Source organism: Hoplias malabaricus, chromosome 3, assembly GCF_029633855.1.
Source record: "Hoplias malabaricus isolate fHopMal1 chromosome 3, fHopMal1.hap1, whole genome shotgun sequence".
NCBI classification, from domain to species: Eukaryota; Metazoa; Chordata; class Actinopteri; order Characiformes; family Erythrinidae; genus Hoplias; species Hoplias malabaricus.
This window is the reverse complement of record NC_089802.1, coordinates 81,102,220-81,128,235: the sequence shown is the minus strand read 5'-3', so window position 1 is coordinate 81,128,235 and position 26,016 is coordinate 81,102,220. Positions and strand designations below refer to the sequence as shown.

General features: G+C 43.6%; 2 protein-coding genes across 2 annotated transcripts in view; both read right to left on the bottom strand.

Moving 5' to 3' along the window:
- The window catches only part of usp40 (ubiquitin specific peptidase 40), a 36,812-nt gene extending 14,642 nt beyond the window's left edge, over positions 1 to 22,170 (bottom strand). Inside the window, exons 1-19 of the mRNA XM_066665384.1 lie at positions 22,113 to 22,170; positions 19,046 to 19,340; positions 18,637 to 18,698; positions 18,188 to 18,301; positions 17,590 to 17,754; positions 17,294 to 17,440; positions 17,054 to 17,197; positions 16,814 to 16,942; positions 16,594 to 16,716; positions 16,368 to 16,475; positions 15,425 to 15,845; positions 13,691 to 13,772; positions 13,003 to 13,171; positions 12,795 to 12,879; positions 12,605 to 12,675; positions 9,499 to 9,830; positions 9,108 to 9,246; positions 5,732 to 5,792; positions 699 to 752 (exon numbers count right to left, since the gene is read on the bottom strand). Coding sequence (XP_066521481.1) covers positions 699 to 752; positions 5,732 to 5,792; positions 9,108 to 9,246; positions 9,499 to 9,830; positions 12,605 to 12,675; positions 12,795 to 12,879; positions 13,003 to 13,171; positions 13,691 to 13,772; positions 15,425 to 15,845; positions 16,368 to 16,475; positions 16,594 to 16,716; positions 16,814 to 16,942; positions 17,054 to 17,197; positions 17,294 to 17,440; positions 17,590 to 17,754; positions 18,188 to 18,301; positions 18,637 to 18,698; positions 19,046 to 19,241 — 2,602 coding nt within the window. The 5' untranslated portion in view covers positions 19,242 to 19,340; positions 22,113 to 22,170. The remainder of the gene's footprint in view (positions 1 to 698; positions 753 to 5,731; positions 5,793 to 9,107; positions 9,247 to 9,498; positions 9,831 to 12,604; positions 12,676 to 12,794; positions 12,880 to 13,002; positions 13,172 to 13,690; positions 13,773 to 15,424; positions 15,846 to 16,367; positions 16,476 to 16,593; positions 16,717 to 16,813; positions 16,943 to 17,053; positions 17,198 to 17,293; positions 17,441 to 17,589; positions 17,755 to 18,187; positions 18,302 to 18,636; positions 18,699 to 19,045; positions 19,341 to 22,112) is intronic.
- A 355-nt stretch (positions 22,171 to 22,525) lies between these two features.
- Positions 22,526 to 25,308, bottom strand: ube2g2 (ubiquitin-conjugating enzyme E2G 2 (UBC7 homolog, yeast)). Its single transcript, XM_066664236.1, has 6 exons — positions 25,034 to 25,308; positions 24,369 to 24,404; positions 23,864 to 23,909; positions 23,616 to 23,734; positions 23,357 to 23,497; positions 22,526 to 23,231 (listed from the first exon to the last, which is right to left on the bottom strand). Exons 1-6 carry the CDS (start codon positions 25,140 to 25,142, stop codon positions 23,119 to 23,121), a joined length of 564 nt encoding a protein of 187 aa, XP_066520333.1. The 5' UTR covers positions 25,143 to 25,308; the 3' UTR covers positions 22,526 to 23,118.
- Between the last annotated feature and the right edge of the window lie 708 nt (positions 25,309 to 26,016).

Here is a 26,016-nt window from a genome sequence, read left to right as displayed (position 1 = left end):
AATGGTCAGTCAGTGGTCAGTAATAGTCAGAGTGGTCTGTAATGGTCAGTCATGGGTCAGTAATAGTCAGTGGTCTGTAATGGTCAGTCAGTGGTCAGTAATAGTCAGTGGTCAGTAACAGTCTGAGTGGTCTGTAATGGTCAGTGGTCTGTAATGGTCAGTCAGTGGTCTGTAATAGTCAGTGGTCTGTAACAGTCTGAGTGGTCTGTAATGATCAGTCGGTGGTCTGTAATAGTCTGAGTGGTCTGTAATGGTCAGTCAGTGGTCTGTAACGGTCTGAGTGGTCTGTAATAGTCAGTGGTCTGTAACGGTCTGAAACGGCCAGTCGATGGTCTGTAACGGTCTGAGTGGTCTGTAATAGTCAGTGGTCTGTAATGGTCTGAGTGGTCTGTAACGGTCAGTCAGTGGTCTATAAAGGTCTGAGTGGTCTGTAACAGTCAGTCAGTGATCTGTAAAGGTCAGTAAGTGGTCTGTAATAGTCTGAGTGGTCTGTAATGGTCTGAGTGGCCTGTAATGGTCAGTCAGTGATCTGTAACAGTCTGAGTGGTCTGTAATGGTCAGTCAGTTGTCTGTAATAGTCTGAGTGGTCTGTAACGGCCTGATTGATCTGTAAAGGTCCATCAGTGGTCTTTAATTGTCAGGGAGTGGTCTGTAATTGTCTGTAAATTGTCTGTAGCTGGTCTATGATCGGTCTTTACCTGGAGGCAGAATTTTTCCTGATCGATCAATCTGTCTCATGCAGAACGGGACACCTGAGACAGACAGAGTGAGAGGGAGACAGACACAGAGACAGAAAGAGAGAGTGTGTGAGAGAGAGAGAGAGAGACAGAGACAGAGTGTGAGAGAGAGAGAGACAGAGACAGAGTGTGAGAGAGAGAGAGACAGAGAGTGAGAGAGAGAGAGAGAAAGAGAGAGAGTGAGTGTGAGAGGGAGACAGTCACAGAGACAGAGTGAGAGAGATAAAGAGACACAGACAGAGAGTGTGTGAGAGAGAGAGACAGACAGAGACAGAGACAGACAGACAGAGAGAGAAAGAAAGAGAGACAGAGACAGAGAGAGAGACAGAGAGACAGTGAGAGAGAGAGAGAAAGAGACAGACAGAGAGAGAGACAGAGAGAGAGAGAGAGAGAGAGAGAGAGAGAGAGAGAGACAGTGAGACAGAGAGAAAGAGACAGAGACAGGCAGACAGAGAGAGAGAGACAGAGAGGGAGAGAGAGACCGAGACAGGCAGTGAGAGACAGTGAGAGAAAGAGACAGACAGGGAGAGAGAGAGAGACAGAGAGAGAGAGACCTTTACAGTTCTTTATTGGAAAATCCAGTATTATTATTTATTTATTTATTTATTTATTGTGAAACAATCAGTCAAAAAAACAACACAAAGAGGGGAGAAAAAATAAATAATAAATAAATAAATAAAAATAAACAATAAATTACAAAGAGATCAATAATTCACCTTCATGAACATATCATAAAATACCCTTCTGGGCCCAGATTAGATTAAATTCTTCAAACCTATGTGCCATTTTATAAAAAGCAAATTCAATTTTTAATCTCATCTTTATCAGAGCTTTTAACATTTCATCAACTTTCTGGGTACCACTCCCATTCATTCTGTTTCTTCTGGACAACCACACTTAGCCTGACCCAACAAAAAATTCAGCAACACAACCGTCTTTCTCTGTGCAGCTTTATACTTGGGTCCACACAAATACAGAGAGTTAGTCAACACCACCCCAAACGCACTGAACCATGCTCTCAGCAACAAGAACAGGGCAGTCAGTCGGGTGCAGTGTAGAAATAGATGTTTTAGTGTTTGTTCTTGACCACAAAATATACATTTGCTGCTGACAGTGGGGTTGATGCGTGCCACATGTCTATTCGTGGCCACAGCCCCGTGTAGTACACGCCACTGTAGATCAGCTGTCCTTTTCTGTATGGGTGGCTTATACAGTGTCCTCCAGCATCCTCGTGGAGAAGAGTCTGGGGCCAACAGATCTGACCACCGTGACTCCTTCACTCTATTTAAAACCTTTCCGTGAGACACTTTTACACAAATCTCATACAATGTGCTTTTACTGGCAACTTCCAGTGATGTCACTTGTGGGGTTTTAAAAGTAAGAAGAGAACCTTCAGTCTCCTGAAAATCTAGAGCTGCTCCAGTAATGTAAAGATAAGGCTGGCTCCCTGTAGAGCCACCTGCCAAAAGCTCTCTGAAATGAGAAGGAAATCCAGAAATCAGTTCTCCTTTCAACTTCTCCATTAACCGAGCGGACCGTACACCAGTCTGTGCACACAGTTCATCTGCCGCTTTCCAGTCTCCCATGGTCCTCAGACCAGCTACTGTGGTAATTCCAGCTCGTAAAAAACTCTTTCGAACAAACTGTGATGCTAAGACACTAGTCTGAGTGATAAAACAGAGGCTCCTGTTCTACCAAAGTTAAAGGCTTGTCTCTTCTATTCACACGCAGCACATCCGACCAGGCTCTCAGGACGGACTGATATAACAAAGATGTAGCTGACACATCCATTTCATTTACATTTAAAATAAACAGATGTTTGTCGTAGCCCATATCCTCCACACATTGTAAAAGTGCACAAGCTGTACCTGTCCACGCCAGTCTTTCACCATACAGCAGTCTTTGAACAGTTTGGAGCCTAAAAGTCTTTATTCGGCTCGACAGGTCGATGAGGCCCTGTCCCCCCTCCTGCAGCGGCATAAAGAGAACAGCTGCTGGAAGCCAGTGCTGTCCTGACCAGAAAAAATTAACAATGGTCTTTTGGATCTCCTTTATTATTGGACCTGGAGGTTCTAAAACAATCAGGCGATGCCACAACATAGAAGCCACAAGGTTGTTGGCCACCAGTACTCTTCCCCTGTAGGACAGCTGAGACAGAATCCACGTCCACTTAGACAGCTTGGCACACACCTTTCCCACTAGACCATCCCAATTCTTCTCCAAGAAACGAGATGTACCTAGAAACACCCCCAAATACTTCAGGCCCTCTCTGCCCCACCTCAGATTCCATGGTAAAACTGGGGGTCATTTAGCCACTGCCCTGTTAAAAAACTTTCACATTTATTACCATTGACTCTAGCTGAGGAGGCATTTGAATAAATTTCAAGACTTTGAGTCAGTGCTCTCACATTGTCTTGACAATTAATAAATACAGTGATATCATCAGCGTACACAGATAACACCACCTTCTCCTGCACACTTCTGATGGATACTCCTTGCATCGTAGCTCTCAACCTACACAGCAGAGGCTTTATGGCTAAGCTGTATAGTTGTCCAGACAGTGGGCACCCTTGTCTGATTCCTTTACCCATCGGCATAGGAGCACTCAGACTACCTCCAACCCTCAACATAAAAGAAGCGTTCAAATACACCTTTAACCGGGACAAAAAACAATCACCAATATCAAAAGCTTTGAGGGCATCAAAGAGATAAACATGATCCACTCTATCAAAAGCTTTCTCTTGGTCAATCGAAAAAGACCTGTTTTACAGGAACCAATGTTGCTCAAGTCAATGACATCTCAGACCAAAAATAAATTGTCCATGATGGGATAGGAATGCAATAGATTTGGTCCTTATGCACTATAGAGTGCAGGCATGGTTTCAGCCTGTTTGCAAGGCATTTGGTCAGTATCTTATAATCACTACATAGAAGTGATACTGGTCTCCAGTTCTTTAAAAGTCCCAAATCATCTGTTTTTGGTAAAAGTGAGAGTGCAGCTCATGTAGAGCTTACAGGCAGTCTGTTCTCAACGAAGCAACATTTAAAAACCTCAAACAAGTCCTCTCCAATGGTCCCCCAAAGATGCTTATAAAATTCAGCAGGAAGGCTATCAATGCCAGGGGCTCGTCCATTCATAAGCTCCCGCACAGCAACAGTCAATTCCCAAAGCTCGAGGTCCGCCTCCAACTTTTCAGTTTGCTCACCCTAACCCTAACCCGAGTGCAGAAAATCAGTGATGTCTTTAAAGGTGTAGAGCTGATTAACGCCCACTACTTAAGACACACTGATGTCAGAAATATCTGAGCAGTTATCATCATCCTGTGAATTAAAAACCCCCATCTCCCCCTCCTACACAGGGCGACTCCACAGTTCCCCCATCACTCTCTGTTTGGGCCTGTACTACAGCTCCAGCCTGTTCCAACACCTCAACACCAGTCTGCACCTCTGACACCTGGCCTGTCCCAGCAGAGGTTTCCTGCTCGCTGTTTTTCTTATCTCCCAGTTCACCACTAACATTAACCACCAGGCTGTACAACAGTCGTCCTCTCATCACAGTGTCGTTTTTTTCTGCTCCGTTTACCACCAGCTTCTTTATTATCAACTTCTGAGGTATTCCCCTTTACTCCTTCCGCCCTTTCACTACTTTTTTCCTCACCACCCTCCTGTCTACCACTCTCCTCTACATTACCGTTCTGTACAGTCTCTTCCATAGCTGTTTTATCAGAGTCTGGACCCGGCTCTACAGTCTGCGACTGATTCACATCTCCAGCTCCACTAGGCCCCGCCGCAGGACTGTCCCGCTCTCTGTGTGGGCAACCAAACTGTTTATGGCCCATGTCCCCGCATTCAAAACATTTCATTCTACCAGTGCTCGCATAAAGCATGAATGACTTCCCTTCACACAGCACTCTGAAAGACACATGTAACTCCTGCACATCCAGAAACATCAGCACCGATCTCCTAAAGGAGTCAACGTTCCTCAGTTCAGGGGCGGCACAATTCAAAGGAATCTTTCTCATCGTACTCACGATTTTTCCGAAATTAGACAGTTCATGTACGATATCCTCATCCGGGATGAACGTAGGTACATTTGAGATCGTAACTTTAGTTGTAGTTATTCCCAGCGGAGTAACGGGAAAAAACTCGCCACTCACCGCCACTCCACGTTCAATCAGTCGATACACGAGCTCCCTCTCCGCCACAAACACCACCACGGCTCTGTTCATCCTGGAGGCCGAGATTATATTCTCACAGCCCACACACTACCCCACTGGCAGTAACACCTGCTCGACCAAAAACTTCGGGTCCCACCTCACATCTCACGCCATGACGGAGTGAATGAGGTCGGGCTCCACCGCTCCGGTGAGCCGCCATCCCCGCGCTCCGCCTCAAGATTACTACACACTTCTTACAGCAACACACTAAAGTGCATTACAGAACAGACCCAGAAAATAAAAATAAAAACAGAAACAAGAACAAAATAGTTCGAAAACCCACTCTCAGCATCTCACACACGTTCTCCATCCACCCTCACCCATCAAACTCCCAGCATGCAACAGAGAGAGAGAGAGAGAGAGAGAGAGAGAGAGAGAGAGAGAGAGAGAGAGACAGACAGACAGAGAGACAGACAGGGAGAGAGAAAGAGACAAAGTGAGACAGACAGAGAGACAGACAGACAGACAGAGAGAGAGAGAGAGCAAGAGAGAGAGAGACAGACAGAGAGAGAGAGAGATGACAGGGAGAGCGAGAGAGAGAGAGAGACAGAGAGAGAGACGGAGAGAGAGAGTGAGAGATGACAGAGAGAGAGAGAGAGAGAGAGGGTAAATCTTAGTGACAGAGGTGAGAGAGAAGCAGGTGGTTCATGACCAAAGGCCTAGATCTTGCACGAAATGCACAGGTAAGACTTTTATTGATGATTAAATATTGATAATTAAATACTCATTGGATGTTCATAGATTTGTTGATTACTAATGAGAAATTGTGTCACTCACCTGTGAGTTTTTCTTCAAGCTGCAGTTCCTCCAGAGCTCTCTGCTTTACTTCCCGCAGTAACTACAAAACACACACACATTATAGAACTTTATTTGGATTTAACTTATAAAAAATATCATATAAAATCCAAATAATGGTTCAGAGTCATTACACAGTTCACAATATGCATTTCTCATGGAAACAGATGACAGAATCTTCTCAGATAAACATACTCCAACAGAAACAGAGCAGTACTTCACTATGTGCTCAGTCTTCCTCTTTCCCAGTCCTACAATCCGTGGGCCACGCACATACACACACACACACACGCTCACACACACACACACACGCACCCTGTGCACGTGCACTAAACTTCCAAACACCAAGGTGACTACTTTATATGGAGACTCTTACTGCGAGTGGCTATTCATCAGCGGCTGATACTTTAGGACTTTAGTGATGTAACACAACTCCATAAATCCATCGTAAGAACATCCAACTTCCACAATCACCACCCTCCTCCTCCTTTCATTAATCAGAACAATGTCGGGAGAATTCAGACAGTTACTAAAAATGATCTGTAACCTCTCACTGGCTCAGAGACAGAAACCACTCCCCCTTAACCCTTTCATTCACATGAATTTCAGTTTGTGAATGACACAGAGATGCAGACGCCTTATTTAATAAATGTACAGTTTGATCATGTCTAAGAATATAAAGTCCTTTAAGAGCTGGAGAACCGTTCATGACCTGTGCCTTAGTCTCAGCCTCTGGATCACCGTGCAGTACACAGTAGGGTTTCTGATGTAACGGAGATCAAAGAGACAGATTATACTTTGTAGGTAACACTTGGAGGTGAGCTTTAACTACGAAGCTAAAGAACTGTTCATCGAGAGCAGAGCTTCCCAACACAGCACGAGACACTGACTGATCCACAAAAGGTAAACATGCTAATGTAAACACAGCTCCATCCAGCGCCGTCGCAACCGAGACTGAAAAAGAAACAAGATTTCAGTTCTACAGTGATCCATATTCAATTTCTTAAATATCCCATTGTCTTCCATCTCTGCCTCCACACAGACAATCAAAAACTTGTGTCAGTTCATCACTAACCTTTACTAACTGACCTCTACTATCCCTCCAACTCAGCTGTATATGAGCCCTGTTACAGAGATCATTTAAATCAGGCCACAGTCTGATCTCACTCCAAATCCACTCACATTCACATCCCACTTCCTATTCGGCCTCTTCCTAAATCCCAGAAAATTATCCTTTCCTTCTGCTGCAGTCGGGATCTTACGTTTAGTGAAATCTAATATAAGTGAAGCTCGAGCCAGCTGTTGAACTGCTACATCATCATTATTCAACATAGTGCAGCAAGTGACAAATCCTAGTTGCTACATAAATCCACTCAATATTTAGGACCTCAGTCCACCTTCCCTTCTGTTATGGCAAAACACATCTTGTCGAGTGAGAATTTAAACCTATCCACTTTCTCACCACATCCACTGTTTTATAATTCATCTCATCCAAAGTACATTTTGGTATGTGAATATTAGCAAACACGTGCTTTACATTACCCAGAGCAACCTCATGAACAGCTTGCAGTTTCATAACCACAGGTAAAAGTGAGGAACCTGGAGGTAAAACTTCTTACAATGTCCTTTATTTGCTTCTCCCATTCTCCAGCATTAAACTGGAGCACTAAATAACTACATTCCATGCCGTCCACACACTTTAATCCTCTATATCATCTATTCCCCCACTGCGTCTTTCATAGAACACAGCGCACTTTGAACTCTTCATCTCTAAGTGAGACCACTGCAGAAACTTGTCCGTACACAGGAGCATGTTTCTGATGAAACTCTTCTCCCTCGATGCCAACAGCACATCATCTGCAAAACCTTGGACTGGGATTGGAGCCTTACATCCAAAGGAGCACATTGACAAAGCCACTTGATCCAATGATTTATGGCGATGATAAAATTAACTGTGCTCAAAGGACACCCAGTCTTTATCCCTATGTTAAGTTTGATCAGGGATTTGATTTCCACAGATCACTTCCAGAAATTAGCTGTTGTATACATCTCTAATTACGTCCACGCATGCTCTCTGTACATTAACTTCTTCCAACGATCTTACCGTCTCTAAGGTCCAAAAACACAATAGAAAATTTGTCAGATTCATGCTTGAAATCATGCTCTATGGAAAAGAGCAGCTTTCTAAGAGTCCGGTACTTTCTTATTGATCAGACAAACATTAAATATTTGTGTCACTATTCCTCAACTTCACTTTCTATTAGCTTTTATAGTTTCATATGTGACACAATCTGATTCACTGGCTTTATTCTTTGGAAGGCCCTTAATCACACTTTCAATTTCCTCTAACGAGAATAGGGAGGTATCAGGCTCCTCACCTGGAAGATCTAGATCTAACAGTTCCTTCCGCGGAGGACTTCCATAGTTCTCACAGGGTTCACAGTCCTGATACTTCACACAGTAATATTTATAAACATGATTCACATCGCTGGCACTGGGCACTGTTTCTGGGTATGTGCTATTATTAAGAACAATCTTTATAGCCTTCGATCTTAGAGTCTTCCACATGCAGACTAGCTCATCTTTGCCTAACTTCCTCGGTTTTCTTTGTTGTCTCCCTCCTGTTACGCTCCTGAAAGTCGGTTGGACAACTTCTCATAAACACTGTAACTGATTCTCCACCCATCACTTAGTGATGCAGCTGTAGGGTTCCATGGAAACGCCACGCACAGCGGTAATTTCCTTAAGATCCAAGCAGTATATGACATCAAAGGTAATCCGAAGGGTCTCCCATCCTTGTCATGACAAAAACCTTCCATTTTTAATAAACAGCCTGTTTAGAAATGTTACTAATCTATTCCAGTGTGTGGACTCACTCCCAGTAAAAACAACTTTCTGGTTCTCATTGAGCTGTTTAGTGTATAAAGTCTTCCTCCAGGAACCAAAAACACTCCCATTCCTGGTTAGTGTCCGCACATAATATGTAAAGTCTCCTTGAGTATATTAAAAATCACCAGGTCTCAGATGTAAATAAGTCATGGACAGGCCGCTGTCATCTCTGTATCCTGCCACTTTTTAAAGCCACTTTAAAGGCATGCTTTAGTGCGGCTATCAGACACATTGCAACAACTTTAAAACCGCCAAAAGGACTTTTTAGCTGCCTTTTTTTGACAGCAGTTACAAAGGGTGTGATGTTTCTCAGCACAGGGGACAGTGCTCTCTGCCGCCATGAGACACACACACACACACACACACAGAAAAGTAATCTCTGAACACACACAGTCAAACAGCGTGCAGTGGTATGTGTCTTTGTGTATGTGTGTGTGTGTGTGTGTGTGTGTGTTTGGTGTCCTTTTACAGTGTCTCCTGAAGCTGGAATCTTCTTCCTCGTTCCCTCCTCTTCCTCCTCAGTTGTTTGTGGTAGAAGTTGAACATGAAGCCACCGACAGTCTGAGGGCGTCATCAACGTCACCACATCCCCCTCCACACTGAAAACACTGTGGGTGTATGCATGCACACACACACACACACACACACACACAGTTTAGAGTGTAATTATACTGTCTGTGTGTGTGTGTGTGTGTGTGTGTGTGTGAGAGAGAGGAGTTACAGCCTGATGTGTGTGATGTTAGTGTGAGGTGTTACCGTGTGATGTTAGTGTGTGTGTGATGTTAATGTGAGGTGTTACAGTCTGATGTGTGTGATGTTAGTGTGAGGTGTTACACTCTGATATCTGTGTGTGTTCTGACCTGTTGATCGTGTGTATTGGTGGGAGCAGCAGTAGTGAGTCTCCGTCTTGGAGTGTGAGCTCTCTCAGTGTTTTCCTCATTGCTTCGGGAGGCCACACCCTCCAGCCACTGGCCCCACCCCCATCTGGCTCTGCCCCCTTTTCCTCATGGCACAGCAGCGCCTCCTGTGGGCCAAGCACCTCACGGACACCACCAAGAGTGAGATGCTGAGGGAAACCATGTAAGGAACGCTGAAGAACCGAATCATCTTCAGTCAGTGGAGTGGAAGGTCTCAACACATTTAGTAAAACAGGCTCCCAGTCAGGACCAACAGAAACCTGCACACCATTAACCTAACACACACACACACACACAATCAGTGAGAAAGACTCCCAAAAAGCTTGTTAGTGATGTGTAGTGTTAGTGTTGTGTAATGGTAGTGTGGGTTTGTGTAGCGTTAGTGTTGTATAATATTAGTGTAATGGAGTGCGGTGTTAGTGTTGTGCAATATTTGTGTTAGTGTTGTGTAGCGTTAGTGTTGTATTAGTGTTGTGTAGTGTTACTGTTGGTGTTGTGTAATGTTGTTGTGTTGTGTAGTGTAGTGTTAATGTTGGTGTTGTGTAGTGTTAATGTTGTTGTTGTGTAGTGTTAGTGTTGTTTGTTTAGTTTTGTGTAGTGTTGGTTTTATGTAGTGTTGGTAATGTTTAGTGTTGTGCAGCATTGGTTTTGTTTAGTGTTGTGTAGTGTTGGTGTTGTTTAGCGTTGGTATTGTTTAATGTTGGTTTTGTGTAGTGTTGGTATTGTGTAGTGTTGTGTAGCATTAGTGTTGTTCAGAGTTGGTGTTGTTTAGTGTTGGTATTGATTAGTGTTGTGTAGCATTGGTATTGTTTAGTGTTGGTATTGTGTAGTGTCGTCTTTGTGTAGTGTTGTGTAGCGTTGGTATTGTTTAGTGTTGGTTTTGTGTAGTGTTTTGTAGCATTGGTGTTGTTTAGTATTGTGTAGTGTTTTTTATGTAGTATTGGTATTGTTTAGTGTTGTGTAGCATTGGTGTTGCTTAGTGTTGTGTATTGTTGGTGTTGTGTAGTGTTGGTGTTTTTTAGTGTTGTGTAGTGTTGGTATAGTTAAGTGTTGGTTTTTTGTAGTGTTGTGTAGCGTTGGTGTTGTTTAGTGTTGTGTAGTGTTGGTTTTATGTAGTGTTGGTATTTAGTGTTAGTGTAGTGTTGTGTAGCATTGGTGTTGTTTAGTGTTGGTGTTGTTTAGCGTTGGTATTGTTTAGTGTTGGTTTTGTGTAGTGTTGGTATTGTGTAGTGTTGTGTAGCATTAGTGTTGTTCAGAGTTGGTATTGATTAGTGTTGTGTAGCATTGGTATTATTTAGTGTTGGTATTGTGTAGTGTCGTCTTTGTGTAGTGTTGTGTAGCGTTGGTATTGTTTAGTGTTGGTTTTGTGTAGTGTTGTGTAGCATTGGATGTTGTTCAGAGTTGGTATTGATTAGTGTTGTGTAGCATTGATATTGTTTAGTGTTTTATTGTGTAGTGTTCTTTAGTGTTGTGTAGTGTTGGTGTTGTTTTGTGTTGGTATTGTTTAGTGTTGTGTAGTGTTGGTGTTGTTTACTGTTGTGTAGTGTTGGTGTTGTGTAGTGTTGTGTAGCGTTGGTATTGTTTAGTGTTGGTATTGTGTAGTGTTGTGTAGTGTTGGTGTTGTTTACTGTTGTGTAGTGTTGGTATTGTGTAGTGTTGTGTAGTGTTGGTATTGTGTAGTGTTGTGTAGTGTTGGTATTGTTTAGTGTTGGTATTGTGTAGTGTTGTGTAGCGTTGGTGTTGTTTGGTGTTGGTTTTGTGTAGTGTTGGTATTGTGTAGTGTTGTGCAGCGTTGGTGTTGTTTACTGTTGTGTAGTGTTGGTGTTGTGTAGTGTTGTGTAGCGTTGGTGTTGTTTAGTGTTGTGTAGTGTTGGTATTGTTTAGTGTTGGATTTGTGTAGTGTTGTGTAGCATTGGTGTTGTTTAGTGTTGGTTTTGTGTAGTGTTGTGTAGCATTGGTGTTGTTTAGTGTTGTGTAGTGTTGGTAGTGTTTAGTGTTGGTTTTGTGTAGTGTTGTGTAGCATTGGTGTTGTTTAGTGTTGGTATTGTTTAGTGTTGTGTAGTGTTGGTATTGTGTAGTGTTGTGTAGCGTTGGTGTTGTTTAGTGTTGGTTTTGTGTAGCATTGATGTTGTTTAGTGTTATGTAGTGTTGGTGTTGTTTAGTGTTGTGTATTGTTGTTGTTGTTTAGTGTTGTGTCGTGTTGGTGTTGTTTAGCATTGGTATTGTTTAGTGTTGGTTTTGTGTAGTGTTGGTATTGTGTAGTGTTGTGTAGTATTGGTGTTGTTTAGTGTTGTGTAGTGTTGGTATTGTGTAGTGTTGTGTAGCGTTGGTTTTGTGTAGTGTTGTGTAGTGTTTGTATTGTTTAGTGTTGGTATTGATTAGTGTTGTGTAGCGTTGGTGTTGTTTAGTGTTATGTAGTGTTGGTATTATGTAGTGTTGTGTAGCGTTGGTGTTGTTTACTGTTGTGTAGCATTGGTGTTGTTTAGTATTGGTATTGTGTAGTGTTTTGTAGCATTGGTGTTGTTTAGTGTTGGTATTGTTCAGTGTTGGTATTTTTTTAGTGTTGTGTAGTGATGGTATTGTTTAATGTTGGTTTTGTGTAGTGTTGTGTAGCGTTGGAGCTGTTTAGTGTTGTGTAGTGTTGGTATTGTGTAGTGTTGTGTAGCGTTGGTGTTGTTTAGTGTTGTATAGTGTTGGTATTGTGTAGTGTTGTGTAGCGTTGGTGTTGTTTACTGTTGTGTAGTGTTGGTATTGTTTAGTGTTGTGTAGTGTTGGTATTGTTTAGTATTGGTATTGTGTAGTGTTGTGTAGCGTTGGTGTTGTTTAGTGTTGTGTAGTGTTGGTTTTATGTAGTGTTGGTGTTGTTCAGTGTTGGTATTTTTTAGTGTTGTGTAGTGTTGGTATTGTTTAGTGTTGGTTTTGTGTAGTGTTGTGTAGTGTTGGTATTGTGTAGCGTTGGTTTTGTGTAGTGTTGGTATTGTGTAGCGTTGGTGTTGTTTAGTGTTGTGTAGTGTTGGTATTGTTTAGTGTTGTGTAGTGTTGGTGTTACCTCCTTCCCATTCCACACAAACAAGTCAAAGCCGTTACACACCCCAGCACTGTACAGAGACTGCTGATCATCTGTAAAACACACACACACACACACGCACACACACACACACACACACACAAATATCAACATGAACACTAAGGCACGGTGTGTGTGTGTGTGTGTGTGTGTGTGTGTGTGTTTTAGTCACCTGTCAGTGTGTTGTACAGGTGTAATCCTGCTGGCAGATGTTTAGCGATGCTTAGTGCCATGTCACCTTCCCACTGCTCCTGCATCTGAACACACACACACACCACTTTGAACACTAAACACACTACAGACACCCAACACATTCAACACACTACATTCAACATTTTTCACCAAAAACATCAAATCACTTGAACTTTTGTTGACATTACCTGATACACAGCCAATCGCAGCTCTCCCACTGATCTTCTGCGGTCAAAGGTCATGGTCACTGCGCTGGACTCGCTGTTGATTGGCTGCAGAGCTCCATTCATTACAGAATAAAAATGAGCAAAATGGAGATGAAATTCAACACTGTTACTGCTGGCCTCAAACTCCGCCCTAAAACACAATAATCACACTGTTACTGCTGGCCTCTATTTTAGTGCATGTTCATATAACGTGTCGTTTTCTGTGTGCTGCCTAATTCAGAACACGAGATAAAACGAATAGTTCAGATTCTGCTCCACTTCTGACTTTAGTTTCACCACGGCCCCTCGTCTGAGTCTGTCCAATCACAGCACTGGACCCACGTTTATGTGAGAGTGCAAAGACAAAGTTAAACACAACAAAAAAGACACAACGAAAGCAAAGAAATAAGAGCACTGAGTAAAAACAGAGAAAACGAGAACAAAGAAGAAAGAGAACAGAGTGAAAACGGCTAAAAACCAGAGCTTCTGCTGCTCGCTCCTCACTGCTGTGCGCTCGGGGTCGGGGTGAACAGCGAGCGGCTCATTATCATTTAAAATAACAGGTGCTGGTCACAGACGTTTCACTAAGAAACAGAACTGTGTTCCACTGTGAAGAAGAGGGGATATGTTTCAGTTAATCTGTTTGTGATATGTGTGAGTGTGTGTGTACCGTTTCTGCTGTAGTCGCGTGTTCTCTTCTCTGATCATCTCCAGAAGGTGAGGAGGAACTTTATACGCATGATTTCCTTTTGCTGTGAACACCAAACAAGATTAAAGTTAAATTAGGACACACTAAAGAACTCAACCCTAAAGCAGTGACTCTGGACACCGATGGAGCACAGTTTCAGGTTCTTCACCTGATCCTCAGCTCGTTCTCCAGCACTCAGGGAGGCGCTGTAATGAGCTGGAGAGAAAACTCCAAACTGAGTTGGACAGGAAGCATGCAGAGCCACATTCATTAACCACAGCTGTACAGAATGAAAATAGCATCTTAATATTCTGAATTCTCAATGACCTTGAGGCAGCTGTGCCCTGTGACATTCAACCCTCCCCCAAGTACTGACCATGAACTGGCCTTTCCCCTCCCCCCTGTACTGACCCTATATTAACTCACCCCTCCCTGCACTGTACTGACCCTATATTAACTCACTTCTCCCCCCACTGTACGGACCCTACATTAACTCACCCCTCCCCCCTGTACTGACCCTACATTAACTCACCTCTCCCCCCACTGTACTGACCCTACATTAACTCACCCCTCCCCCCGTACTGACCCTGAACCGGCCATCTCCCTCCCGTACCGACCCTACATTAACTTAACAATCCCCCACTGTACTGACCCTACACTAACTCATCCCTCCCCCCCACTGTACTGACACTGAACTGGCCCTCCCCCTCCCCCCTGTACTGTCCCTGCATTAACACACCCCTGCCCCCACTCTACTGACCCTACATTAACTCACCTCTCCCCCCCATACCGACCCTAAATTAACTTAACCATCCCCCCTCTGTACTGACCCTACACTAACTTATCCCTCCCCCACTATACTGACCCTACCTTAACTCACCCCTCCCCCCCGTACTGACCCTGAACCAGCCCTCCCCCTCCCCCCTGTAATGTCCCTACATTAACTTAACCATCCCCCCACTGTACTGACCCTACATTAACTCAACCCTCCTTCCACTGTAATGACCCTACATTAACTCACCCCTCCCCCCACTGTACTGACCCTACACTAACTCATCCCTCCCCCCACTGTAATGACCCTACATTAACTCACCCCTCCCCCCACTGTACTGACCCTACACTAACTCATCCCTCCCCCCACTGTAATGACCCTACATTAACTCTCCCCTCCCCCCACTGTACTGACCCTACATTAACTCACCGCTCCCCCACTGTACTGACCCTACATTAACTCACCGCTCCCCCACTGTACTGACCCTACATTAACTCACCCCTCCCCCCACTGTACTGACCCTACATTAACTCACCCCTCCCCCCACTGTACTGACTCTACATTAACTCACCCCTCCCCCCACTGTACTGACTCTACATTGGTACTGACCATGTATTCCCCATCTCCACCCTCCAGTACTGACCCTACACTAACTCATCCCTCCCCCCACTGTAATGACCCTACATTAACTCTCCCCTCCCCCCACTGTACTGACCCTACATTAACTCACCCCTCCCCCACTGTACTGACCCTACATTAACTCTCCCCCCCCCCCACTGTACTGACCCTACATTAACTCACCCCTCCCCCACTGTACTGACCCTACATTAACTCAACCCTCCTTCCACTGTAATGACTCTACATTAACTCCCCCCTCCCACCACTGTACTGACCCTACATTGGTACTGACCATGTATTCCCCATCTCCACCCTCCAGTACTGACCCTGGGGAGGTCTGGTCAGAGACCCTTTCCTGTAGAACAGCATGTACGCGCTCTCCTTGCCCTGGAACTGCTTCCTGATGTCTTCTTCTTTGATGGCCATCACCGTTGAGTCGTTCAGATCGAACCAGTGGCAGAGGTTTCCAGGCTCCGCCCCCATTCCATTTACAGGTTCCGCCTCCTTTCCCATCTCCGGCTCCAACTCCAATTTGTGTTCACTCTCTCCCCCGAAGCCGTTACCTGTGTCAAACCTTCGCTTCTCCTCCAATCTGCTCTCAGGCTCCACCCCCTGCTGCCCCTCTGCCCCGTCAGGGCCATGGATGTGTGTGTCTTTGAATGTGTGTCTGTGTGTGTGTTTGGGGTTCAGAGCGACACGAGAGCCATCAGAGATCAACACGAAAACATCTGAGTGATTCTGCAGGAACTAAATAATCATCATCAGAGATGATTAGAGAAACACAGAGAAACACACACACATTTAGATTCATTATCTCATTCTCTATCTAACATACAAACACACACACATTTAGATTCATTATCTCTCTCTCTAACATACAAACACACGTTTAAATTCATTATCTCACTCTCTCCCTAACATACAAATACACACACACATTTAGATTCATCATCTCATCCTCTCTCTAACATAGAAAGATGTTAGATTCTATGTTCATTTAGATTCATATTCAAGTATATATCAGTCCTTTGTCGTTTTATCACAGAGCAAAGAGAAAAAAGCACTCCCCCCCAACCAAAAAAAAGGAAATGGTGGGGTGGCAGGGGGTAGATTCTCCCATTGCCAAAAAAACAAAAAAAAAAAAAAACACAAAAAACACACACGTTTAGAATCATTGTTTCACTCTCTCTCACTCACTCACTCACTCACTCACTCACTCACTCACTCACTCACTCACTCACTCACTCACTCACAGACACCCACACACACCTTGTTAATTGGTCCAAACTCTTTCCTAAATGTCTTGTTCCATGAAGAACCAACTTTGTTCATAAACTTCTGCCCCAACTGATCCAGCAGGACACTCCCTGATCCATCCTGAGAGGAGCACAGCACCAGCAGAGTGTGTGAGGAGAGAGAACACGGGTTTGTGTGAGTGTGTATCTGTCTCTGGAGTGTGTATCTGTGGTGTGCAGTAAAGTGAGTGAATATTTACCTCAGCAATAACAGCAGTGAGAACAGAGAGAGGATCCTGTGTCTGTAAACTAACGTCCGCGTCACACACACTCTTTATCTGAGTCTTTATCTCAGTCTTCAGCTTCTCTTTCACATCCTCGTCCTGCACACACACACACACACACACACACACACACACTTTAGAATCTTAGAACCTAGATCCTCCTAAGATTCAAACACACACAGTGGAAGTGACTGACCGGCGCCTCCCAGTGGCCGAGCTGGTCAATGTCTTTGATGTAGACGTGATAGTGTCCTCCATAGCAACCGCCTTTGTGAATGATGACAGAGAAAAGTTCATATAAAAACTCAGAGTCCGGCAACGAGGACTGGAAACACACACACACAGAGAGAGAGCACAAAAAGTGGTATTAGTCACTGTGTATGCAGTAGGTTGTAAATATGTGTGTGTGTGTGTGTGTGTGTGTGTGTGTGTATACCTGTTCACTGTAGGGTCTGAGGTTGATGTTTAGTGGGAAGCGGAAGTTTCTCGTCTCTTTGAATCGTTCACATTTTTCAAAATCATAACTGAAACGCAGCAAAGAAACGGTGAGAAATGGAGGCAGCTTCCTCAGCTTAGCTCCCTGTAAACAAATAAATAATAAATTCATTAATAAAATAATAAACAAAAACGCTCGGACAGAGGTTAGACTCAGACTAATGCTTTATTATCCTCTGACCTTTGTGGCGCTGACCAGTCGCTCACAGTGTCCACAGCGATAAAGATTATTCTCATCAAACATTTCCTCCTCAACAAACATGTTCCACAGCGCCTCCTCCAGGCCACACAGTCCCTTCACACACACCGTCAGGTCCAGAAAATCCTCCTGAGAGAGAGAGAGAGAGAGAGAGAGAGAGAGAGAGACAGAGAAATAAAACAACTACCAACTCTCCCACCTTCCATCCCCACACACACACACACAGAGACACGTGCACACATGCGTGCACACACACACACACACACACACAACCACACCTGAGTTTCACTGATGCTGTTGCACTCTCTGCAGGTGATGTGGTTGACCAGTGTGCCATGGTAAAGCTGCTGAATCAAATCACTGCCTGACGTCCCGACCAGGGAGGACTCCAGAGCACTGAACAATATCCTGTTCAACTCCTGAACATCCTGCTGACACATCTCCTGCAGAGAGAAAGACACAGAGAGAGAGAGAGAGAGAGAGAGAGAGAGAGAGAGAGAGAGAGAGAGACACAGAGAGAGAGAGAGAGACACAGAGAGAGAGAGAGAGACACAGAGAGAGAGAGAGAGACACACAGAGAGAGAGAGATAGAGACAGAGAGAGTGAGATGAACTCTGTTTCTTTGTGCGTGTGTGTGTGTGTGCATGTATGTTTATGTGTGTTTGTGTATGTGTGCATGCCTGTGTGTGTGTGTGTGTGTGTGTGTGTGTGTGTGTGCATGCATGTGTGTGTGGGTGCGTGTTTGTGTGTGCATGCATGCGTGTTTGTGTGTGTGCATGCATGTGTGTGTGTGTGTGTGTGTTTGTGTGTGCATGCATGTGTGTGTTTGTGTGTTTGTGTGTGCATGCATGTGTGTGTTTGTGTGTGTGTGTTTACCTCATGGTTTGTCCAGCCAAAACTGTCGGTCAGCGCAGTTGTTGAAGCCGTTTGTTCGTCCAGCAGCAGCAGCCGTGCAAACAGTCTCTGCAGCTCCAGAGGAATAACACGCACCTACAAACACCACACACAGATAGATAGATAGATTGATAGATAGATAGATAGATAGATAGATAGATAGATAGATAGATAGATAGATAGATAGATACTTTATTTATCCCCAGGGGAAATTCAAGAATGCGCACACGCGCACACACACACACACACGCACCCACGCACGCACAAACACACACACAAACACGCACCCACACACATATGCACACGCACACACACACACACCCACGCGCACATGCACACACGCACGCACCCACACACGTACCCACGCTGTTTAGCCTCTGCTGTCATAAACACATACTAAGACCAAATTGCAGACTTAGTCTGTCACACACCTCAGAGTGGCCCCCATCGTCTTGGACCCCTAGCTCCTGCGGCTCCAGGCTGAACAGCTGCTCTGTGGAGACACAGCTCAGTTATTCTCAGAGGCTCTGCTCCGTTAGCCTCATCACACTAACCCTAGCTCTACAGTGAAAGATGAGATATGCTCTGTCCACACCGTCCTCAGGCTTCAGTCCCATCTCCTACTGTCTCGCACAAGGAATGGACTCTTGTCTGGACTGTAGAGGTCCGGTCGAGTGTGGGACGTGTTTCTGTAAACCGTGAGCTTTACGCGCAGATTAGAGTTAAAACTCTCGGGAGTAAATTAACTAAACTGAGCGGTGTCTGTTTTGTCTGTGGACCCTCTGATTGTTGGTGTGTTCTGTTTAAACACTGCGTGTGTGATTCCTGATGTGATCTGACCTCTGAACTCCGGAGTGAAGAGCAGTGTCTGCAGCAGAGCGTTCAGGTAACATGTTCCTCCCTGATTCCGGATCCCACACAAAGCAGTGCATCCTCTGGGGGGCGTCGGCTCTCGTTCTTTACCTGTACACACACCTGCATGCACACCTGAGTTCCCCAGCCCCTCCCCCTTTTCCTCAAACAGATCCCCGAACATCCTTCTTCCCGCTCTCTGTTTCTCCTCTGTTATCTGTCCAGCCGCCGGTCTCTCACAGCGACGCTCCAGCAGCACTCAGAAAACTCCACGCTGGACATTCTGCTGAAACCAGAAAACAATATCAGCAACAGTAAAGCCCCTGTTCCCGCTGTGGCAAGACAGCGTGTAAACCGCAGTAAAACAGCACTCTGTTCCGTGTTCATTCTCTTAAAGCGGACTGTACTCTGTGAATATAAACATAGTTAGAGTCTGACGTCTGCGGCTCGCTCCAGAAAAGTGGAGACGGACGTGAGTTTGGTGCTGACCTCCATCCCCTTTCTTTTACTGATGCTGTGGAAGCGTTTGGGACCTGAGGAGACTCAGCGACACAGTGAAAGTGGTTTTCTGAATTCCTTCAGAGTCCATGTGTCCGTTTTAATCACAGTGTGATGAAGGTTTCTCCTGCAGAGACGTCCAAGGGCTGGAAGGTCAGGCTCAGCAGGTTCAGCAGTGGTGTTGACCTTATCCGACACGAACTGAGATTCCTCCAGAGGTCCTGAGTCTTCCGCAGTGATGGACAGGAGACGGTGAGAGACCCAAACTCTGTGAGATCTCACGCTGAGAAATGTTCTTTTTTCAACTGTTTGCCCCCCCCAGGTGACTATTGTCCCATTGACACTCTCTGCAACTCCCTAGAATCAATAAATAACTGGATGAAGGACAGCTTCCTTCAACTAAACAAAGATAAGGCAGAGGTGACTGTGTTTGGCCGTGGGTAGTAAAGACTTGAGGTCACTACTCAGTTTAACATCAGAGCTCTAAAAACTAAAGGTCAGGTCAGAAATCTGGCCCTAACCCTGGACTCAGATCTGAACTTTAACAGCCAAATAAAGACAATAACTAAATCAGCATTTTATCACCTCAGGAACATATCAAAATTCAAAGGGTATGGGTCACAACCAGATTTTAGAAAAACTCATTCCCTCATTCATCTCTTTACTGGACTTCTCCAGTCCACAGTCAGGCAGCTGCAGCTTAATCAAAATGGAGCAGCTAGAACTCTTACCAGAACCAAGAGAACAGAGCACATCACTGTCCTCAGGTCACTGCCCTGGGTCCCGATTAAACACAGGATTGATTTTAAAGTGTTATTAATTGCTTATAAATCAATAATCTGCCTCAGACCAAACTATATTTCAGATCTGATAGAAGTGCATGAACCCAGTGGCCCCTCAGATCACTCTGGACGGGTCAGCTAGTGGTGCCCCGGGTCAGAACCACACAGGGGGAAGCAGCTCTCAGTCACTGCTCCCTGCACCTGGAACAGACTCCCGGGAGTCATCAGATCTGCCCCGAATGTTATTACCTTCAGATCTAGACTAAAGACTGTTCTCCTGCAGCTTTGAGTAGCGCTGCACTTAGATTTAATTAAAAATTTACATCTATTTATTTTATTTTTAGCACTATTTTAATAACTGTCCTTTTTTATTACTTTGTTTTTTTATAATTTAATTTGTTTTAAATTCTACTTTAATAGCTTTTTAATCATTTTTATTATATATTCTATTTAATACATTTTTTAACTCTTTTTATTTTGTTTCACTTTCTTATTCCTTCTACTGTCATTTTCCCTGTATCCCTCTGTAAAGAACTTTGAATTGCCTTTGAGTACAAAAGGTGCTCTATAAATAAACTTGCCTTGCCTTTGATATTCTCCTGTTTACAGTGGAACACTTCAAAATGGAGGAACTGGAATATTCTATAAACTCTTCACTCTAATTTCACCTCTGTCACCACTTTTTTGGTGCAAGTTACAAGCATCAGATTCTAATGCTGCGTTCCTGTGGTGTCGGATACCGACTCAATTTTCTGACTCGTAAATTGCACCAGAATGGCAGAGAAAGTCGTATGTAGCGCTGGTGAACTAGGGATTCTAGATGATACACGGGTGATACATGATGTGACGTGTATCGCAACCTTTTACCTCTTCCCCTGGAGAAAATGGCAAATACGCCTTTGAATAGTTTCATTCTGTGTGTTTTCTGTAAATAAAAGTCAAATATTATGAATAGATTTGTTACTCAAAAAGCATTTAGCTGTTATTTAATGACAAGTCACTTTTTTGGGGACGTGGTGTGAACAGCAGGTGGATCTTCAGCCAAGCGCCCGAACGCAGTGAAGATGTATTTACTACTTCACCACCACCCGCTATCTACAACTTTCTGATGAGCACCGAACACAGCACAGCTGTGTTTATATTTACAGAGTACAGTCCAGATGTTCAGACACAACTTTGGAAATCTTTTCTTTGAGCTTCTGTCGTCATGTTAAGTTTCAGGAGAATTAACAGAGAACAGGATCCTGTTTTGCTGCATTTTTTCAAATAAAAGCAAATAATTAAAAATGCAGCCTAAATAAAAAACCACATCGTTTTAAATAAAAACCCCTCATCTCTCACAGTAGAAGGTTAAACAACAGTTATTTGTGTTCTCAACGGGCGTCTGCAGTAATTCCACTGTTATAATGATCTGCACTAATTTCATAAAAATCCGAACTTCTGAAGTAAATCTGCTTTAAAAACGCACAGAATTAAAACGTTCAGACCTGAAGTGACAGCAATAAACAACAATTTTCCAAAGTCGATGGGCTTTTCTAAAGGAGAGGTTAATATTTCTGATCAGAAACTTATAATTAATATCAGTATCAGATTATTAATGTTATTATTACTCAGTTAATAGAATATGATTCATTTATTTCTCAGTGTTTTTACTCGGAAGCTTTAAGTTCAAATATTTAAACGGCGAGTTTAGTCGCCGTTAACCCTCCGCTCCTGAGAAGACGGGGTTAAGAAATAAACACAGCGAATTAAAGCTAAATTAAATTAAATCTTACTCTGAATCAGTTTCAGTTTAAAGCCCCACTTCACCGCGCCGCCATGTTTCTCCGCTGCAGGAAACAGCCGCGGTGCACTCTGGGATTTGTAGTGTTGCCCACAGAGCGGAAATGGGACTTTTACAGACTGACGCCCTTCTACCAAAACATTTATTCTTTATGTTTCAAATAAACGGTCATCCAACACTTCACATTTCGAACAGTGATATCATCGTTACCGTATCGCGGAGAAATGTGGAGTTTGTTGCAGTGAACCGTGAGGTAAAGGAACCGTGTCCTCGAGTGTGAGAGCAGCCTGTGCCAAGAAGTCCGAACTGATTCTGAAGTATTTTTTAACACAACGTTTTAGCGGAGACACACACACACACACACACTTCCTCTGTCACCAAAAACATTTATTTATATAATTTTTAATTTCATTTTAACCAGGAGACGGGCACAAAACTGGATCAGGAGAAACACTTTATTCACTTCTATCATTTTATTGATATTACACCACAGAGTAATCAATAAACATCTCATTTTCAGTCAAATGTTGCTTAAATTGACCATGTTACAATTCAGTTTCACATAAGAATATAGATTTAATATAATGTCAAGCGCTGACACATGCAGCCACTGTAATCAGAATCAGACTGAAATTATCATTTTATTTTACAGCTCCATGAATGATTCAGTTCCTAGTTCAGAAAAAAAATCAAATGCTGCTTCAGTTCTAATGGTTTCAACAAAGTCCACTGTAGAGACTCGCTTTCTCTCCACTCATCCCTTCATCCATCCACTCATCCCTCCCTCAATCCCTCCTCCAGCCATCTACTCCTCCTTCACTTAATCCCTCCATCCACTCCGTGATCGCTCCATTGTCCAGTGGGTGAGGGGGGTTCAGACTGAGATAAAGTGCCGAGTGATGAAGATAAAATGAAGATGAGGGAGATGATGATGAAGATGGTGATAAAGACAGAGCTGAGGCTGATTGCGATGGATGTGACTGAGTGAAATAAAGAGATCAGAGGCCGAGGGATTTGCGGACGATCTGCTTGGCGAGTCGATTAAACTGCTCTCTGTCCTCACGCCACATTTTAGAGGCGTCCACGTTTGCTCCACTCTCATCATTCGGCTCTGAGACAAGAAACAGAGGAAAATTTACCCACAATCAATGTGTGCACTTTATTTTTTTTTTACTGCAGTGTTGGTGGGTGTGTGTGTGTGTGTGTGTGTGTGTGTGTGTGTGTGTGTGTGTGTACCTGCGAGCATGCTGACCACAGAGAGGAGGATTTTTTCAACACTCTGAACTGGGCTCCATCTCTCAGCACTGCTCTCGTATCCCATTGGGTCATCACCAGGAGCGTGAAGAATCGAAATACACACTCTCCCATCTGGATATACTATAAACAGTAAAACACACACACACAGATACGAACTGTGTTCGGAACATTGAAGTTAGAGAAGTGAGCTTGAGGCAGAAGTGCTGTGGGATCAATTCTCAGGAACAAAACTGCTTACTGTTGGGGTGGAACATGTCACAGGTGAATTTCATCTTGGGAGGACTGAGAGGATAATCTGAGGGAAAACTTAGGATTGCTGGAAACACTCCTCCCTCAAAACACGTGTCTTCAGGACCCCTGATAAAGAGAGAGAGAGAGAGTAAAGCTGTTTTATTCAGAATAGAAGAAACAGTTGTCTGCTGCAGACTCTGATTTTTCTGCTCCACAAACTTTACTCAGAGTGAAGTCAGTAGGAGAAACACTCACATGATCAGAGCTTCCCACTCGAAAAAATTCTCTTCATTCACAGGACCTTTAGGAAACACAGAGTTTATGAAACCTGCCACTTTTCACTCACTATTAAAGTGGATACACACTGAACAAAACCTAGAAACAACAGGAGAACACTGAAGTCTAGATACAACATATTTGCATCAAAATGAACCCCATTGCACACAGCCACTATTTTGGAATTTTGAGTCTGTTTTTTTCCCTGGAGAAACACAGACAAATCTTTGGTGGGTGCTTCGCCATCTCATTGTCTGTGTTTGCGACGTAGGTGGAGACAGTGATGGACGCTTAGTGCAGACACACACTACGACAACCTCGTGCCAGTTTGGATGTCGCTATTCCAGCACCAGGCACAAAGATGATTGCGCAGTGACCTTTTGTCACTGGCCAAAAAAAATAGGGCCAGTTTCACAGGGGTCTGAACTGTGGTTAGTGTGTAAAGGACTTAACAGCTCGGAGTCCAAGATCTGGGGTGTTTTACCTGCAACAATCCCCTCTGGAGGATTCAGAGTCAGCTCTGAGGAAAGACCACACACACACACACACACACACACAGTTAGATTTGTGTATAATTCAGTAGTGGTATTTTTTGTGTTGTGTATTGTCCATAGTTTGCACCAATTCCACTAAAGAGAAAGTACAAAGACACCCACAATGCCTCGCACACATTCCCACAACCTTCTTAATACCTCACTCTCAGTCCCAGAAATGTTTAAAATGTACTTTACCCACGTTTTTTACAACGTTTTGAAAACAATGGTTATGTTTTCACTGGAGAAAATGTCAGAGGCAGCTTTAATTACTGTATAAACAATCTTAATGTCACTAATAATAAAACATTAATATTAATAAATTATTATTAACAGTACCAATAGTCCTGTGTCTTTATATGAACTGATTTTCTCCTAAACGTTTTAAGACTGGCCCCTATTAGCAAAACAGAGGTTTAATTTTCAGTATCTTTTCATTCAAACTCAAATTAAACACATTAAAACTTGAATAAAAGCAGTTAGCCCGTCGTGTTTTTAGCATTGGGGGCTAACGTGTTTAGCCTTTAACCGCTGCTCTCAGAGCCAAACTCTGCGCTTTTAGAGAACAGAACTCGTGTCCGAATCTTTAAAAACAGAATCCGCAGGTCGTTCTTACGTTTATATTCAGCCATTAATCTTTTTAAAGCGGTTCCTGCCATCGTTACTCCTCGCCGCACAGCTGCAGCTCCACTAGTCACCGCCGAGCGGCGCTCTCTCTGCACCATAGAGTCCAGCCTTGACTCTCATCAACACAGCGCCCTCTGTTGGAATTCCGTGCTCAGAGCGGTGTTGGTGAATGTAAAAAGCATGAGGTCAGATGTGTCCAACACGAAATGAGCTCGAATAAGGGAAGAAATCTATGTAGATGGTGGAGGCGGAGAGGGAATTGCTGGGTGTGTGTTGGATACGTGGAGACGTCTGGTTTTATTCACCGCCACTGGAAAGAAATCTTAATGTCTGTGACAGCGCCCTCTGACGGATACAACGAGAATAACAACAATAGCCGGATCCATGGCTACAGTAACGGAGTTAAAACGCGGTGAGTTTTATTAAAATCCCAATTCGGAAATCACGACCTCATTACGTTTTTACCTTTAATCCGGGCTTCCGTCGCGAAGTCACCAGAGCTCTGACCCGTGGTGTCTTTGTACTTTTATTTCTAAAGGTTAAAACAAGTTAATCGTATTAGCGTTAGCACCTTGAGCTAAAATCAAACAAACAATTACAAATCATTGAGAAAACGGCAGCTTTCCTTAATTTAATTTTCCTTTCCACCTTAAAACCTGCAGCAGATAAATGCGGCGCGAGGTATTTAATGTGGAAAGGAAAGTTAGAACATGAAGCAAACTTCAGCTTCGATTTGGAGAAGTATCATTTTTGTGATGATTTATTTTTTTAGAATTTTTGGTAAAAAACACTTTTTTGTTTTTTACATTTGAATGAACAGTAACTCTGTGTTAATAAATCACTAAATATTTAAAAATGTAAAGAGTATATCTAAATAATAATTAATATTTTATATTAAAAAAGTATATTAAAAATTATTAAGGTCTAAACAAACTGAAATTTAGTTGTTTAAGTGTTGAGGTACACACACAC

Coding starts and splice junctions, on each gene's coding strand:
- ube2g2 (XM_066664236.1), bottom strand. CDS start 25,142: ATGGTGCAGAGAGAGCGCCGCTCGGCGGTGACTAGTGGAGCTGCAGCT. Junction 23,910..24,368: donor TCCAGAGGGGATTGTTGCAG/GTAAAACACCCC, acceptor TGTTTCCTAAAG/GTCCTGTGAATGAAGAGAAT. Junction 23,498..23,615: donor TGACATGTTCCACCCCAACA/GTAAGCAGTTTT, acceptor TACTGTTTATAG/TATATCCAGATGGGAGAGTG.